Source organism: Benincasa hispida, chromosome 8 (genome assembly GCF_009727055.1).
Source record: "Benincasa hispida cultivar B227 chromosome 8, ASM972705v1, whole genome shotgun sequence".
NCBI lineage: Eukaryota > Viridiplantae > Streptophyta > Magnoliopsida > Cucurbitales > Cucurbitaceae > Benincasa > Benincasa hispida.
Genome location: NC_052356.1, coordinates 60,080,693 through 60,097,300, shown reverse-complemented (window position 1 = coordinate 60,097,300; position 16,608 = coordinate 60,080,693). Strand labels below are relative to the sequence as shown.

General features: G+C 31.2%; 2 protein-coding genes across 2 annotated transcripts; both read left to right on the top strand.

Moving 5' to 3' along the window:
* The first annotated feature begins 4,247 nt into the window (after positions 1-4,247).
* Positions 4,248-7,017, top strand: LOC120083428 (nuclear intron maturase 1, mitochondrial). Its single transcript, XM_039039190.1, has 2 exons — positions 4,248-6,632; positions 6,755-7,017. Exon 1 carries the CDS (start codon positions 4,423-4,425, stop codon positions 6,541-6,543), a length of 2,121 nt encoding a protein of 706 aa, XP_038895118.1. The 5' UTR covers positions 4,248-4,422; the 3' UTR covers positions 6,544-6,632; positions 6,755-7,017.
* Positions 7,018-10,387: 3,370 nt separating this feature from the next.
* On the top strand, positions 10,388-14,557 carry LOC120083532. The gene is made up of 4 exons (XM_039039322.1): positions 10,388-10,803; positions 11,054-11,200; positions 12,318-12,413; positions 14,256-14,557. The coding sequence occupies exons 1-4, from the start codon at positions 10,453-10,455 to the stop codon at positions 14,349-14,351; spliced, it is 690 nt and encodes a 229-aa protein (XP_038895250.1). The 5' UTR covers positions 10,388-10,452; the 3' UTR covers positions 14,352-14,557.
* Positions 14,558-16,608: the final 2,051 nt, after the last annotated feature.

The window sequence follows — 16,608 nt, the reverse complement described above, 5'->3', positions numbered from 1 at the left end:
CACCTCCCTTCATCCTAACTTCATTCTTCAATCTTCATCCTCTACTTCTTTCTTATCGTTTACTCTAGTCGCTCAATCATCACTCAATGTTTATTGGATTTTTTTTTTTCAAGTTTTCACTTTCTTCTTTAATCTATTTTAATTTAACTTAAAATAAATATTATAATAATTAATTGGGCATTATCATATGTGTATGCATACACACACACACACATATATATATAATAACGCATCTTCAACGTATTCATATCTTAGTTTTTTAGAAATTGACGTATCGTTGTATCGTATCATATCTGTATCTGTGCTTCGTAGGTTTTCTTGTTTGTATTATATTCTATGTTAATGAGTTTTCTTGAATTGGTAATGTTTAGCATGAGTTTTCTATGTTGTCCTTTTGACTCTTCCCCACTAATCATATTTAGAATAGTTACTTTGTTTAGTCCCTTTTAGCATGAGTTTTCTTGTTTGTGTTATGTTCTATATTAATGAGTTTTCTTGAATTAGCAATGTTTAACCTGAATTTTCTATGTTTATGTGGTTTTTGTTATTGATATCTAGAATATGGTTGTGCTTTTGACTTCCCCCACCCCTCACCCGAATCATATTTAGGATGATGACTTTGTTTGGTTCCTTTTCGTATGACATTTAGAGGCCATCCATCAATTCTTTTTCCTCACATGCGTACATATTTCACTTCTTTGTTTATCAGCTTTGATGTCTTGATGGTCTCCCGTACGAGATGTTTAAGTTCAGTTTGGAGATGGGAATGGATAGAATTGGTGTTGATATTTTATACTTTTGTTTCACAATGACATTACAATGCTTCAAAGACTTTCAGTTGGAATTTTTGTAATGAAAACTTGTGATAGCTAGTGTTCTTTTTGTGATAACTAGTGATGATACTAAATTTGTTCATATTATCAAAGTTGGTTGATATAACTTGTAGCCAAGTTAGTATTATTTCATTTTGTTTCAATGATAGTTTGTGATGTATGTTCAATTATAACTTTTGGTTTAAATATAAATTGATTAGTTGATTCTTGATTTGCTCAAAAGATTGTTATATTTTAAATTTTATAACAGGTTATATGTTAAATTGTGTATTATTTTTTAATTAATAAAATACTTTTACCAACATTTTCTATAACGTCAGTAAATTGTATTTTAAAAAAACAAAAAACATCCGAAAATTTATAGGGCACAAATTATTAATTTTACGGATGCTTAAATATGTTGTAAAAGATACTTACAATGACCATTGATCCACATTTATAATTATCAATTTTGATTGATATTTGATACTTGACATACAATCTTGTGTTAATCATCTAGAAGCAATAGGTTAGGTAACTTGTAAATAAATTTGGATGAGTATTGTTCTAACCAACTTAGAATTGAATCCATGAATATTTAATTAAAGTTGTTCTTGTTAGATGTTCAACCTGACTTTGTCCTAGATCTTAATGCAATTAGGCCAAGTTAAATTTGCATGTTGTTCATCTATTTGAATTGGGCTAATTAGGTTGTGCTATTGAATGACCCAGATTCTGTAAACAATGAAATCTAACCTTCTTACGTCACTAATCACTTAGATAACATTGACTACTTTCTCCATCCCTCTCGTTCGTGCTCCTTTCTAAGATCCCTTCATTTTTCTATCGCGCTCACTTCTATTCTCTTTCTCCTCTTCAAACATTGGAAGCAAAATCTTCATGTTCTTCCTTTAGATTGCACACACGATAAACAATCGAACGATGACTAGAAGCACGAGCATGAGGTTTCATCCGAATGGGTGATAAATGGTCCGTCGATGGCCTGAAGTGTGAGCATAAGTGATTGTCAAAGCGAATGATGAACGGTCAGACGATGGCCACAAACACAAAGGAGAGAGGAAAGGAAGAAGGAAGAAACATATAGAGGAAAGAAGGCTAGTGTGAGGGGGGGAAAAAGTAGCGCGAGTGAGAGGGATGAAGAAAGAAGTGAGCATGACATTATCCGGTTAGGAGAAAAAAAAAGGAAAAACCTGTTTTTTCCCTTAAGAAATGTTAGGAAATAATGGAAAATGCAAGGAAAATTTCACCAACTCCATAATCTCGTCGAACGTCCTCAATTATATTCCTTAGGTGGTAGGTTCGACCAACTTGTTCATATTTGGACTTGATTAAGCGTCCAATAACTCAACTTTTTGCTTGTCAATGATTACCAGTTCTCATTTCAAGAGAACATGTATGTTCGCTGGAATATTTCGTCATTTTGAAGGAATCACTTTCTTTCTTTCTTTTTTTGCACAGACCCTCCACTTGCGTTCCTCCACTGAACACCGGGTAGTTAGCAACCTCTTTGTTGACTTTTTTACACGGTAGTCAAAGTTCTTTCTTATTGCAAGCAACAATAATTTAACTGACAAATCATATTTAAAAAAAAAAAAAAAATTGACCGACCTTTATATCCTCGTCATTCAGACAATCATGAGATATTGTGATGAGATCGTCATACGATGGGCCCTCTGATGGTCTAAGTATATCAACAATGATTTGGTTGGAACGGTGGAATGCATTAGAACTGAAGGCATCACAACTGGTGGATTGGGAGTAGGTGGGCTTAGAACATGGATGTTAGGTGTTGGAGAAATTTGTAGTCCTGAAGATTGTCCATATCCATGTTCAATATCAAATTGTGAAGTATATCTAGGTTCACTGTTCTAACCAAACCAAGCTTCACTTCAATCATCTCCCAAGTTACATGACTCAATATGATCATCAAGTGAAGACATGGTATGAATTGGATTGGGTTGATCAGTTGGATTGCAATGTTGGTACATATTGTCCGTGTGTACTCCATGTCTTTCGCAAGGTGTAACTGATAAAATAACGACATCTGGGATGCATCACTGCTTTCTAAAAAGATGCTAAGATCTTCATCGTTGACTATGTCAATTGGGGGAGTAGGGACCAATAGATTGTAACAACATTTGATGTGTATATCAAACATATCCGGATCGATATTCAGTCGTTGGTGCATCATACTCACTAATTCACTGACTGATATATCATTTCTGACTTTCAGACCTTTCAAATGACCACCAACATAATTTCTTTCGAGTTCATCCTAATCCCCACTAAATTGTACAAAGATGCGAAGTAGCATCATTGACTTACAATGGGATAAACAAATCATTGATAAGTGAATGATCGTTTATACATTACTATGCGATCGAGTATAAATTACTATGCGATCGCTTATATATTACTATGCAATCGTGTATAAATTACTACACGATCGTTTATAATTTACTATACAATCGTGTAGTAAACGATTGCATGGTAATATATAAAACAATCACATAGTAATGTATAAACGATCCCATAGTAATGTATAAACGATCGTATTGTAATTTAATGCTAAACGACACTTATATTGTAATGAACGATTGTGTATATATTACTACACGATCATTTATAATTTACTAAACGATTGTGTATATATTACTACACGATCATTTATAATTTACTAAACGATTGTATATAAATTATAATTTACTAAAAGATTGTATATAAATTACTACATGATTGTTTATAATTTACTATACGATTGTATTGTAATTTATGAACGCTCGTGTAGTAATTTATACACGATCACATAGTAAACGATTGATAATGATGTATAAACGATCGCATAGTAATGTATAAACGATCGTATTGTAACTTAATGCTAAACGACACTTATTATAAAAGCAATATGGGACAAGAAATCATACATTGAATGAAGGGCTGAAGAAATCATTGAAGGAAGAAGAAATGTGGACTGAATCTGACGATGAAAGCGATCAACGAAGATGTTGGGCTGAAACTCTAAGAGAAAGCTACGAGGGAACAATGAGAGAATTTCGTGAGGAGTTTGACGACAAAAAGTGAATACTGAGAGACGTTCCATTCTCTTCAATACTATTGGAAAAATATTAGTTGGGAATAAATGTTTTCGTGGGATGTTGGTGGTGTATTGAATGTACATTGAATGAAGGGTTGAAAAAATCGTTGAAGGTAGTAGAAATGTGGTGCGGTGTGAAGACTTTTTAAAAATTAGAGATAGTTTTAGAATTTCGTATGGCAAAAGGTCAGCAGTAGAAAAATTAAAAAAAAAAAAAGAAGACCATTGGTAGAAAATTTTTTGGATTTTGTGAAATTTTCCAAAATGCAAATGGGTTAAATTGAAACGGACGGTTTATAAATACTATCGTCCAAATCTGTGGGCGACCGGCAAAAACTCGGCCCGAGGAAAAATGGCTTCGGAGCTCTCACAGACAAACAACTAAGCTTCGGCTTCTAAGCCTCACAAAGAACTGAAGCAGGTTCAGCTTCAATTCAATGGCGAATTCTAAACCCTATACCCTAGAAACCAATCAGAGATGAAGTTTTCAAGAAAATGTCATTCAGAACAACCATCAAACACCTTCATAGAAACCGCCGAACCTTCGTAGAATCCTTCTCTTTAGCCCGCTTCAACTCCTCCGCCTCCGCCGTTCACCCACCGCGCCCTCCTTCCATTTCCCTTCCCCATCCAAACGATCAAGACTCCTACACTCACCTCAAAGAAGACCCAATCGATATCTGCTCCTCTATTTGGGTTAAAGCCTTCGCTTCCCTTCCCAACAGTTCATTCTCTGATCTATCTTCCTTTCTTTCCAAATTCGATCTATGGGTACTCGCGTATCAGCGTTCCTGTGCGGATTTGACTGGAAGTTTCCCTCCTCGCAACGCCATTCATTCTCACGTTCTACGCGACCTACTTTCTCTTCGCAACGCTGTGATCAACGGGAAATTTTCGTGGAACAGGAAGGCTAATCAGCTAATTCGATGCCCAAATGATAAGTCTCGGATTCATCTCATTTCCAAGCGCAAGCTTCAAGCTATGCTTGAGTCCGATGAACCTTGCTTTCAGGACAGGATCGTTCAAGAAGTGTTATTGTATGTCTTAGAGCCTGTTTTCGAGGCTCGCTTCTCGTCGAAATCCCACGCGTTTCGGCCGGGCCGGAATGCCCATTCTTTCATTCGAGCCGTCAGAAGTAACTTCGCTGGGTACCTCTGGTTCTTAAAAGCGGATTTGAGCGAAGTTTTTAGCCGTGTTGATGAAAATATGGTGATGGGTTGTTTAGAGAAGGCTGTCAAGGATAAAAAAGTTTTGCGTTTGGTCAAGTCTGCTCTTCAATCACCGAGGCAGACTCGGCCACGAGTTGAAGATAATGAGGTGGTGAAGAAGACGAAGAAAAGGAAAGGGTCTACGAAGAAGAAGAAGATACTCAATGAGAATGAACCCAAACCTGACCCATATTGGTTAAGAACATTCTTCCATTTCGCACCAGAAGAAGCTGCCAAGGTACCTTCTTATGGCCACTGTGGTATTTTGAGTCCTTTACTTGCTAATGTATGTCTTCATGAATTGGATCTTGTAATGGAAGATAAGATAGTTGAATATTTTAGGCCTTCTAAGCTTGATTCCATCTGGAGAGACTCCATTAATGATGGCTGTCATAACCCAGCTTGGCCGGAGTTTGTTCCAGCTAGTGGCAAGGAGAAAACTAGAAAAATGGATTATATACGATATGGAGGGCATTTCTTGGTGGGTATTCGAGGGCCTAGAGAAGATGCAGTGAGAATTAGAAAGGAAATCATTGAGCTATGTGAGAGTAAATTTGGGATAAGGTTGGATAATTCAAAGATAGAGATTGAACATATTAGCAGAGGTATTCTATTCTTAGACCACATAATTTGCCGTAGAATAATACACCCTACTCTTAGATATACATCCTCTGGAGGTACTATTGTGAGCCAAAAGTGTGTTGGAACTTTGCTTTCTGTTACTGCTAGCTTGCAGCAATGTATACGCAAATTCAGGCAGGTTGAACTCGTCAAGGGAGATAGAGATCCTGAGCCTCTGCCTTGCAATCCAATGCTGTATTCAAGTCAAGCTCATACAAATTCGCAGATGAATAAATTCCTTGAGACCATGGCTGATTGGTATCGATATGCTGATAACCGAAAGAAAATTGTTGGTTTTTGTGCTTATGTTATACGTAGCTCCTTAGCTAAACTCTACGCTGCTAGGTATCGGCTAAAATCTCGAGCCAAAGTGTATAGGATTGCGTTGCGAAATTTAAGCCGTCCATTGATAGAGAGTAGTAACAATGCAGCACCTGAGTATTCTGATCTTCTGAGAATGGGACTAGTTGATGCAATTGAAGGCGTGCAGTTCTCTCGCATGTCTATGATTCCGTCTTGTGATTACACTCCCCTCCCTCGGAATTGGGTCCCAGATCATGAGAACATATTGCGAGAGTACATCAAGTTACAAGATCCAGGGTTATACTCTGAATTGTATAGCATTGTCAAGAGACAAGGATTGAGTTTGCCTCAAGACGAGATATCTGAAATTGTATGGGGCTATAAGATCCTTGGTGTCTGTCACTTTAAGATTAATGTAGGAAACGGAATGGAAGGCGAAGAAAAAATGGAAAGCAAGCATGATTTTAAGTTTTCCACAGAATAAGAACTGAGTCGAATGTCGGGTCACTTCCAGAGTTAGTTGGCTGGCACAGAGGCAATTGACGACTGAGTTTGATACACTTCTTTCAACAGGTATGCATATTACCTTCATTAAAATGCAAGATCACTGAAATCTGAAGTGCAAAACTCTCGTCAGTCTATTGAGTTCTTTTGATTGTTTGTTCACTGATCATATTGATTCATTTTCAATTAAGAGATTAATTACATCGATAACCAAATTGCAAAGAGGGAAAGTAAGAGACAACAGAACTCAATAACAAGGGAAAAGAGCATTACAGAACTCAATAACAAGGGAAGAGAGATAAATGCCTCTACGCTGTGTGGAAAAAGGTACTGCCTGAAACCAGCATAGTATAGAACTTTTGGTGCATATTATATTTAATTCTTTACCATCGTCTTGGTGTTGGGAACTATTTCATTTTGCCTCGATAAGGAGAGAAATCTAAGCCAGTTAACCGAAGGAACTGCTACTGAATTTTCGGTTTCTACCATTTTACTGTAAATTAAAAATAATTCATCTGACTGGATACAAGAAACAACTTATTAGGAACCTGATTATAAAAAGATAACAAGGAAAATTATATTGCATTATCAAAGAGTATTTACTATCTAACAATAGCCTTTTTGGAAGGGCTATTTCTCTCCCACAATCCCATGCCTACTTCTAAGCTCACCGATTCCGTAAATACTCACCTTTAATTGATCACCATTATACTATTAATATCTACGAATTCGTTTTAGTACAATATTGATGGAGGATTTGAACCACCAATTGCTTAATTGCTAACACATATTGGATGCCTGTCGAACTATATTCGCTTTGACAATATATTATTTGCAATGCATCCCATTTGGTTCACACAATCTCATGTAGTTGAATGATATGGTAAAGGTCGATTTATTGGTTGATGTACGAATTTTGTGGTTTGCTGGTCATTTCGTTAGAGAACAAACCAAATCTCTGCATATTAGTATCTTCATTTTGACATACTTTATATGTAATGGGCTAAATTATACAAAATATTCATGAATTTTAGTGTGGGTTTTAATAATGTTTCGAACTTTTTGAAGCTTCAATAGTAACTTTGAGTTTGTTTGAAAATAATCATTTTGTCGATTTTTTTGTAAAATCAATGAGATGATAAAGTAATGGGTTTTTAATTATGCTTTTGAATTTTAGGTTATGTTTTAATTATACCTCAAAAGTTTCATTTTAGCCCTCTTATGAGATTGTTTTAAATAAAACCATTTCACAAGCCTTTCAATTACAAAAATATAGTGCGACACGATTAGTTGAAAAATAAAGGTCCACATGCGTATAAGTTGGGAGTGAGCTATAAAAAAATGGAAGGGTTTTTAATCACACACAAACTGGTCTCGATTATGTGGAGAAACAAATTTAGGAGACAGAAGTTAAATTATAAAATTGCCATTGGCTATTTTTAGAAGTATCAATACTTCTACAAGTATTTCAAAAATACCCCTATACTTTTAAAAGTATATCTCTAAACTTTATCAGATGTTTCAAAAATGGTTTTGGAGTAGTTATTCTTTTAAATTTTAAATGGAAATTGAGATATGAATGGGTATGATAGGGATCTAAAAAAAATTTTGATTATCATATTGTTTTATTGTTCCTACATAGTTTAAGTCTTGTTTTATGTTCAAATTCTTAAGAATGTCTATTGGATAGGTAGATTTGAAATGTTTATGATAGTTCAGAGGTAATAGTGAATTTTTTTTTGTAACGACTTGACTATTTGAGTATTCTGACAGAGGTTGTTACTCATGGCTATACACTTTTAATCAATTTTATTTTAAAGAAAATGTTAAAATATCATTTTGGTTCCTATACTTTGAAGTTTGTTCAATTTTAGTCTTTGTACTTTTAATTCTTAATACTTCCAATAAATCTTTAATTTAGTCCTCACTACTACTTTATTGCTGGTTTTTTAAAAGAACTTTTTGTTTTTTATTAGCATTTTTACTATAAATTTTTAAAATATATTATATTGTATTTCCTTGCATGGAAATTATTATTATTATTTAACAAATTTTCTTATATGAGGGACTAAATTTAAGGTTTAGTGAAAGTATTGAAACTAAAATTGGACAACTAAAAGTACGAGGACTAAAATTGAACAAACTTCGAAATATAAGGATCAAAATATTTTAACAAAAAAAAAAAACTTTAAATGATTAAATTTAGTATTTATTAAAAGTCTAAAAAGTAATTTAAGATTTATTAAAAGTACATTGAACTATTATTGGACAAATACTAAACTGTATGCAACCAAAAATAAAATACATCGATCAAAATGGTATTTAAACTTAAAATAAATAAATAAATAAGTGTGGAAGTACATTCTTGATATATTGTTTAAAATTTATTTGGGGGACAAAATATGAACGGATGTAGTAAGCTACATGGAAGAAGACATATCATTTAGAAATATATTAAAACAACACTCTAAGAATGTACTCTCCAACACGTTCCCATTAAAGATTTAAGATACCGTTTGTAAAAGAGAAAAGAACCATACCATCAAATATAAGATTGTTGTAAAAAAAGGAAAAGAAAAAAAAAAAATGAAATAAAAAGTATGATTTTCTTAATATGTGTTGTAAATTGTAGATGAATAATATGAAACTGTAACTATGAAGTAGTATATGATGATTTTAGAAATAGATTCTTTGTCTCTTTCTGTTTTCCTTTCTTTTTTGTGTTCATACAATTTTACAGCCATTTAAAAAAATAAATATAATAAAAATTGAACTTCTTAGTTCTTACTGAAACTTGACTTTCAAAATTTGTTCTATTTTTTAAGAAATAATTTTTCCATCTTATAATTAATTTATTTAAAATTTTATGAGGTTTATTAGATTATAGGTTGTTTTAATTATTAGAATTATACTGTAAATAGAACATAGCTCGACTAAAATAAGATCGAACTATCATCTCGAAATTTCAATTTCAATCACTTTACCTTTGAATTTATTGTTATTATTATTTTATTTTATTTAATTTTTCAAGTAGCTCACCCCCAAAAAAGGAATGTGTCTTTGCGTCTAAGACGAATGATCCTTCAATCAAATATTTCTTTTGGAGTAATGTTTGATACGGAGCTTTCATATTCATCTTTTCGGTTTTACTAATAATAAAAAAAAAGAATAATGATAATGGGTGACAAATTAGAGCTTGATATTTGCAAATATAACATCTTTTAAAAGAAAAAAAAATTGAGTGCAACCATTTATTGTGTATCTCAAGTGGTAACCAATAAAAACCTACCATTTAACGGTTTGTTTTTAAATTAATTATTTTTATTTCTTGCTACTATGTATAAAAAACGATTTCATAGATTATAGGTAGGTTACGCTTAATTATTATCCTTTTTTAAAAAAAAAAATTACAAATAGAACTAATCTTTAAAATAATATTTTCTTTATATATATATTTGGATTTTTTCTTCGTTATGCAATTGATGAAGCTGCAAAAAGAGAAGTAATGCTCTTGTTATAAATTAGATTAAAATATCATTTTAATAAATCATAAATTTACTATTTCCAATTAGTGTTATTATTATTTATTAATTAAAAAATAATTAAGATTAATTAAAAGTATAGAAACTAAAATTTCTGAAATGAGAAAAGTAAAAATTAAAAAAAATTATGGAAGAAAAAAGAGAAATGGGTGGGACTTTCACGTGTTGAATTTAAGAATCATGATGCCTTGCAAACTATAGCACACCAAACTTTACTCTTCTTCCCAAAGCAAATAAACCTCTTTCCACCTATTTCATTATTCTCTACTTTTTCCCCTTCGTTTAAAACCCCTTCCCTTTTCCCCTCCATATTTCAACACAAAAAATAAATAAAATTCATTTCAATCATGGACTCAACCACCTTCCTCCGCCGTGGATTCTCCCCAGCACCACCACGTCTCCCGACCACCGCTTTGCTTACGAGACGACTTCCATTGTCCTTCCGCTGCAATGTGTCTTCGATTCATCTCTTGGTTGAGAAATCAAACGAGAATTACAATAAATATAGAAGGTGTAACAAGAATAATAATGGCATTGACATTGATATACACTGCTTTAAAGTCGTCCCACCATCGTCTACCTCGAAGGGCGGTGGCAACTTTCCTTCTCCAAATGCCAAAATGGCCTTGCAGTCGCTCTTCTGCTTCTCTTTTGATAACGCTGTTGAACCGCATACAAAAGATATAACAGGCGAAAAGGTCATTTCCTTCCATGCTTAGTTTCATATCATAATAGTTAAGCTTCTGTTTCATAATCATTTTGTCATCTTTTTAACTCGTCTTACGTATAGTACCATTCAAATATAGAAAAAAATAATTACATTTTCCGATATGATAATTAAGATGTAGAGTAAAGATCCAAAATTTTCGACTTCTTAATCGAAAATAATTATGTTTTAATTAGTTGAAGTATATTTATGACGTTTTTTTGTGTGTTTTTGTTGGGCAGAAAAGAGCATTACAAGCATTGTTAGCTCAAAATCCTGTTCAGGCAGAGAAGATAATGAGGGATTTGTACCAAAAATATCAGAAAAATCGCAATGGGCAGATTAGATATGATGCTACTTTGGCCTTCATACAAGTTCTCATCCACTTGGTATTTACTATTTTTCACATTCAATCCATCTTTATATTTACATAACACAAGCTCGAATTTTTAATCTATATATATTTAGAAAAAGGTTGTATTAATTAAAATTCTAAACTAGTAATTATATTAATTTAAATCATAAACTTTCGTACGTACGTAGTTTATCGATTTATGCTCTTCTTAACGTTTTGTTTGAATAGACATCTCGTGTGGGAGATTTAAAATTTTATTGTTTAACGACCTTCGTAAGAAAATTAATTTAGACTCTCAGTTAAGATTAATCCATTCTTTTCATACTTAAAATCTAATAGTCTATTTTGTTAATACGACCTTTAGAGGAGGTTATAAGGTGTAAGAATTGATGCATAAATGATTTTAAAAATAATCTTAATGCATGTTTGGGAGTGATTTTATCATGGTTAAAAATTACTTTTGTCATTTTTAAAATCACTTTAAAATAGGTTTTTAAATCAATCAAAATTAATTTTGGAGAATTTAAACCATGTTTCATAATGATTATGAAAATGAAAAAAGTGATTTTAATTATTTTACAATCACTCCCAAACATGTCCCGAGCCGAACATGTCTTTAGTCATTTTAATATTAAATTTTACACTTTTAAATGTAAATTTCATATCATCAAAATTAATGTTGAAATGATTATAAATATATTTTGAAGTAATTTTGAAACTGACAAAGTGATTTTGACTACTTTAAAATTATCTTAATATGTTTTTCAGTGATTTTGAAATGGTTAAAATCATCTTGATCATTTTAACATTCACTCCGAAACAATATTTTAAATAATTCATAATCAATTTTGATGATATGAAAATTATATTTAAAATATAAAATTAAATATTAAATCGTAATTAAATGCGTGTTTTGAAATGATTCTAAACATGAGAAAAATGGTTTTAACCATTTCAAAAATCACTCCAAAATATATATTTTATAAATTATTGAATTCGATTTACATTACAAATTTAAGAGTAATAATTGATAGAGTTATAAATCTCACATGTTATTATTTATTTATTTTTTTTGGAAAGAGTTGGAAGGAAAATATGTAAAATGATAATTTGTTTTTGTTATTTTGTATTTATATTTGATATGAATATAGGGAACAAATGAAAGCTTGGATGATGCTATTAAAAAATTGAACGAGATAGAACTGATACCCGACAAGCCAAGTGATGCAAGGCCTTCTCTCTACCGAGTAAGCTCTTTGGTTGTATATTAATCATTTTTGGTTTTTGTTTTAAATTTTAAATACATTTTCCCCTTAAATTTTGCCTATAGTTCCCATTTCATCGAAGATTTCACTACAGCTCTATTGGATAATTATTTCATCCGGGATTTCTTTGTTTTTTATTTTTAAAAATTAAGTCTATAAACAATCTTTTAACTTCTAAATCTCTTACTTTCATATCTACTTTTTACCAACATTTTCAAAAAACAAGTTAAATTTGAAAACTAAAAAAAAAAAAGTAATGTTTGGTAATTATTTAGGTTTTTGTTTTTTATTTTTCAAAATTAAATCTATTGACACTATTTCTACTTTTAAATATCTTTATTTGTTATCTACTTTTTACCAATGGTTTAAAAAATCAAGCTAAACTTTGAAAATTAAAAAAAGTAGTTTTTAAAAATTTATTTTTGTTTTTGGAATTTGGTTAAAAATTTAACCATTATACTTAAGAAAGATCTAAATCATTGTAAGAAACGAGGAGGAAATAAACTTAATTTTCAAAAAACAAACACAAAAAACGAAAGGATTACCAAATGGAACCGTAATTTGTTTTTGTTTTTGGAATTTGGCTAAGGATGCAACTATTCTACTTAAAATTGATACAAACCAAGTTAAGAAAATGAAAAAAAAAAAAATTTAATTTTCAAAAACCAAAAACAAAAAACGAATTGGTACCAAACGGAACCTATACTTTAAGTTCTTAAGTTTTGAGCTTGATTTTAATTGCCTCTAAATTTCAAAATATTACAGATTTACATTTGAGAATATTTGTGTTCTATTTCAATTTGGTCCTTAGATTTTGAGATTTGTACTTTTTAACATCGATTTTTTATAATACTCACTTCAGTCTTTTACGTTAATGTCTATTAATTAATTTGAAACAATTATAAAATGAAATTTTAAAATTAATTTTAATAGTAATGAAAAGATTTTGAACTTAATTAATTATAGTTCTTTTAATTTTTTAAAATTACTAAATAGATATTAATTAACGTGGGATTTTCAAAAATAGAAAAATAAGGAAAATTATTTAAACAAAATAGTAAAATTTTAATCTTCTTTGATAAAGGCTGATAGAAGTCCATCAATGTCTATAATTTTTTTTTTTGCTATTTCTATAAATAGTTTGACATTTTTTCTATCTATGAAATTTTTTCCTTAATTAACACTAAAAAATGAATATTTAGTAAAAAAAATTGAAGTTAAATGTATAATTCTTGAAACCTAGATATCAAAATAAAACAAAATTCAAATATTAACGGTAAAATTGTAACAGTTTGAAATCCAATGACTAAATTGAAATTAGAGTCATAATGTAAGAACTAGAAATTGTAACATTTTAAAAATTAAGGGACTAAAAAGAGATTAATATAGACATTTCAAAAGTATATATGGATCAAAGTTGAAAATATAGGAATTAACCGAAATGACTCGTAGTTAAAAATACAAAGTTAGAGATGAACATTAAAGGATAAAAGTCTTTACATTTCGATACTATTTGGTTTCAATACTTTCGTTTCAATTCTAATTTTGATCTCATATATTTACGAAACATCCATTTTTCATCCTAATACTTTTAAAAAAGTAACAATTTTTCTACCACAAAAATAAAAACGAAGAGATCATAATGATAAATTTTTAAAAACATAGATATCAAAATGTCGAGAACCAAAATGATTCAATATAAAAAATATAAGAACCAAAGTAGTATATAAATTGAGTATCGTCATCAATATTAGCCTCTTCTTTATCCTCTTTGTATCATAATATTTGAAGTAAGGCAATTAATACTTAAGAACCTTCATGCAGGCTATTATATATACCTTATTAGACGAAATTAAGGACGCTAAAACTTTTTGGTGGACTTACACAGGCTATATAGGCACCGGACCCAAGCATCGATAACATTGTAATAATTTTATATCCTTTTATATGGGGAAAATAATTTGTATTTTTCACTTCTTTTTCTTTATTATTTATTATTTGTGCTATACTTTGTTTATGTACTTTAAAAAAAATATAATTTTCCCAAGTCCATGCATTTCCCCAAATTTCTGTATGTAATTCAAGTACTTTTGGAAGAATCCCAATAAAAAGCCCATTTTGTTGTAGACCCAAATTTTCTCTTCTTTTAACTTTAATGGGCCTTCATAACTTGATGAGATACCCAACTAGCTGGAAGATGATCTTTATCAAAATAAGACCACACACAACAAATTCCAAATTATTTATAGAACTTTTTACATACATGTTGCATACAAATATGTGAGGAAAAAAATATTTATTTGATGCCTTGAATATATTATATGGCACTCTAAATGACCACGTATGAAGTTTAGTCTCTGTTTCGATTCTCTAATCTTTACATTTTTATTTTTTTGGTTTGTCTATCTCACATTACAACAAAAATGAACTACCATGACACATCTCTATAACCAAATTGAGATGAGAGAAGAAAAAAGTGTCATAAATATGAAAAAACGCATTTTTTTGGTCAGGTAAAAGGGAATGTTAAATTTTTAAAAGTTTATGACACTTTTTAAGTGTTGTGGATCTATTGACGATTTTTAAGTGTTATTTAAGAAAATATTTTTTAAAATAAAATAAATAAAATGTAAAGAAAGTTAACCCCTCGGTTCATTTCTCCTTCCCCTCCTTTTCATATTTTCTTTCACTCCTATCTATTATTTAAAAGAAAAAGAAAACAAACAAACAAAAAAAAAAAAAAAAAAAAAACAAAAAACAAAAAACCCAAAAAGCCTAATCTCACATTTTTCTTTCATCTCTTTTCTCCTCTTTATGGAGACCCTCCTCTCAGGGGAAATTTTCACAAAATGACCTTACACGAAATTTCTCCAATGACCTCTTCCTAAAACTTTTCTAACCACTGACCTTTATTGCCCCATGGCAATTCAAAATTACCCCACAGTTTTAAATCCCTTCAGACCGTTTGTGCGCCTCTATGAATACTTTACAAGATAGTCCATTCACTTTATTTCTTTCATTTCCTTCTCGAAGTATTTATCTTCGAAGAATTTTCTCTCAAATTTGCTCCCGTTTTCTCTCCGAACTTCAGTCGAGAACTCCTCCAATGTTTCTCTTTGAACTTCATTGCCACCGTCGTCGTGATCTGAAAGGTATGAGACTCTTCTCCTTGAAGAATGCATGTTGATATTCGAGGTTTGACTGTCTTTTAGGGTTTAATCACGTATTCGTTCGTAACCGATCGTTGAGAGAATATTAAGCGATCGGATAGAGAATACTAAGCGTGCGTTTAGATATTTATTGTGTGATCGTTTAGCTAATTGTTACGTGCGATCGTTTAGATATTTAGGGTTTATATCGTGTGATCGTTTAGCTAATTGTTACACGATCATTTAGATATTTATTATGTGATCGTTTAGGTTTATATCATGCGATTGTTTAGATATATTTTATGTGGTCGTTTAGTTTTCATTATGCAATCATTTAGTTCTTGTTATGTGATCGTTTAGGTTTTCTAGACGGTCGTTTAGATTTTTTAGATGATCGTTTAAATTTTCTAGACGATCATTTAGATTTGTTTGTAATGTACACGATTGTCAGACTAGTAAGATGACAATTATTTACTAATTCTTGTAATGTACACGATTGTCAGATTATTAAGATGACCGACCTTGTTGAGAAATATTTCCCTGCAATAGTTGCTTGCCAAGTCCATAAAATTGTTCCTATGATTAAGAATAAGTTGACAGAAAAACAAATGAGACTGTATAGGAAAACGACCTTTGGTCCATTGTTGGATATAGATATTATTTTTAATGGACAACTTTTGCACCACTTTCTGTTAAGGGAGGTAGCATATGCGAACCCAGACGTTATATCATACAACATTTTAGGGAAGAATGTAACATTCTCCCAAGAGGATTTTAACTTGATAGTTGGGTTGTGGCCGACCAGGGAAATAGTAGAAAGAGAAACAAGCAGTGAAAGGCTATGAGAACTCATTCTTGGACCAAAAGACCCAAATGGAAAGGATAGTTCTTGCAAGGATGTGGAGATCGAATTCAAGAACTTCAATTTTACTAATGACGAAGATGCTGTCATGGTTGCATTGACACTATTTATTGAAACGGTGATGATTGGGAAAGACAAAAAAACCCAATTCGATGTGAATATATTT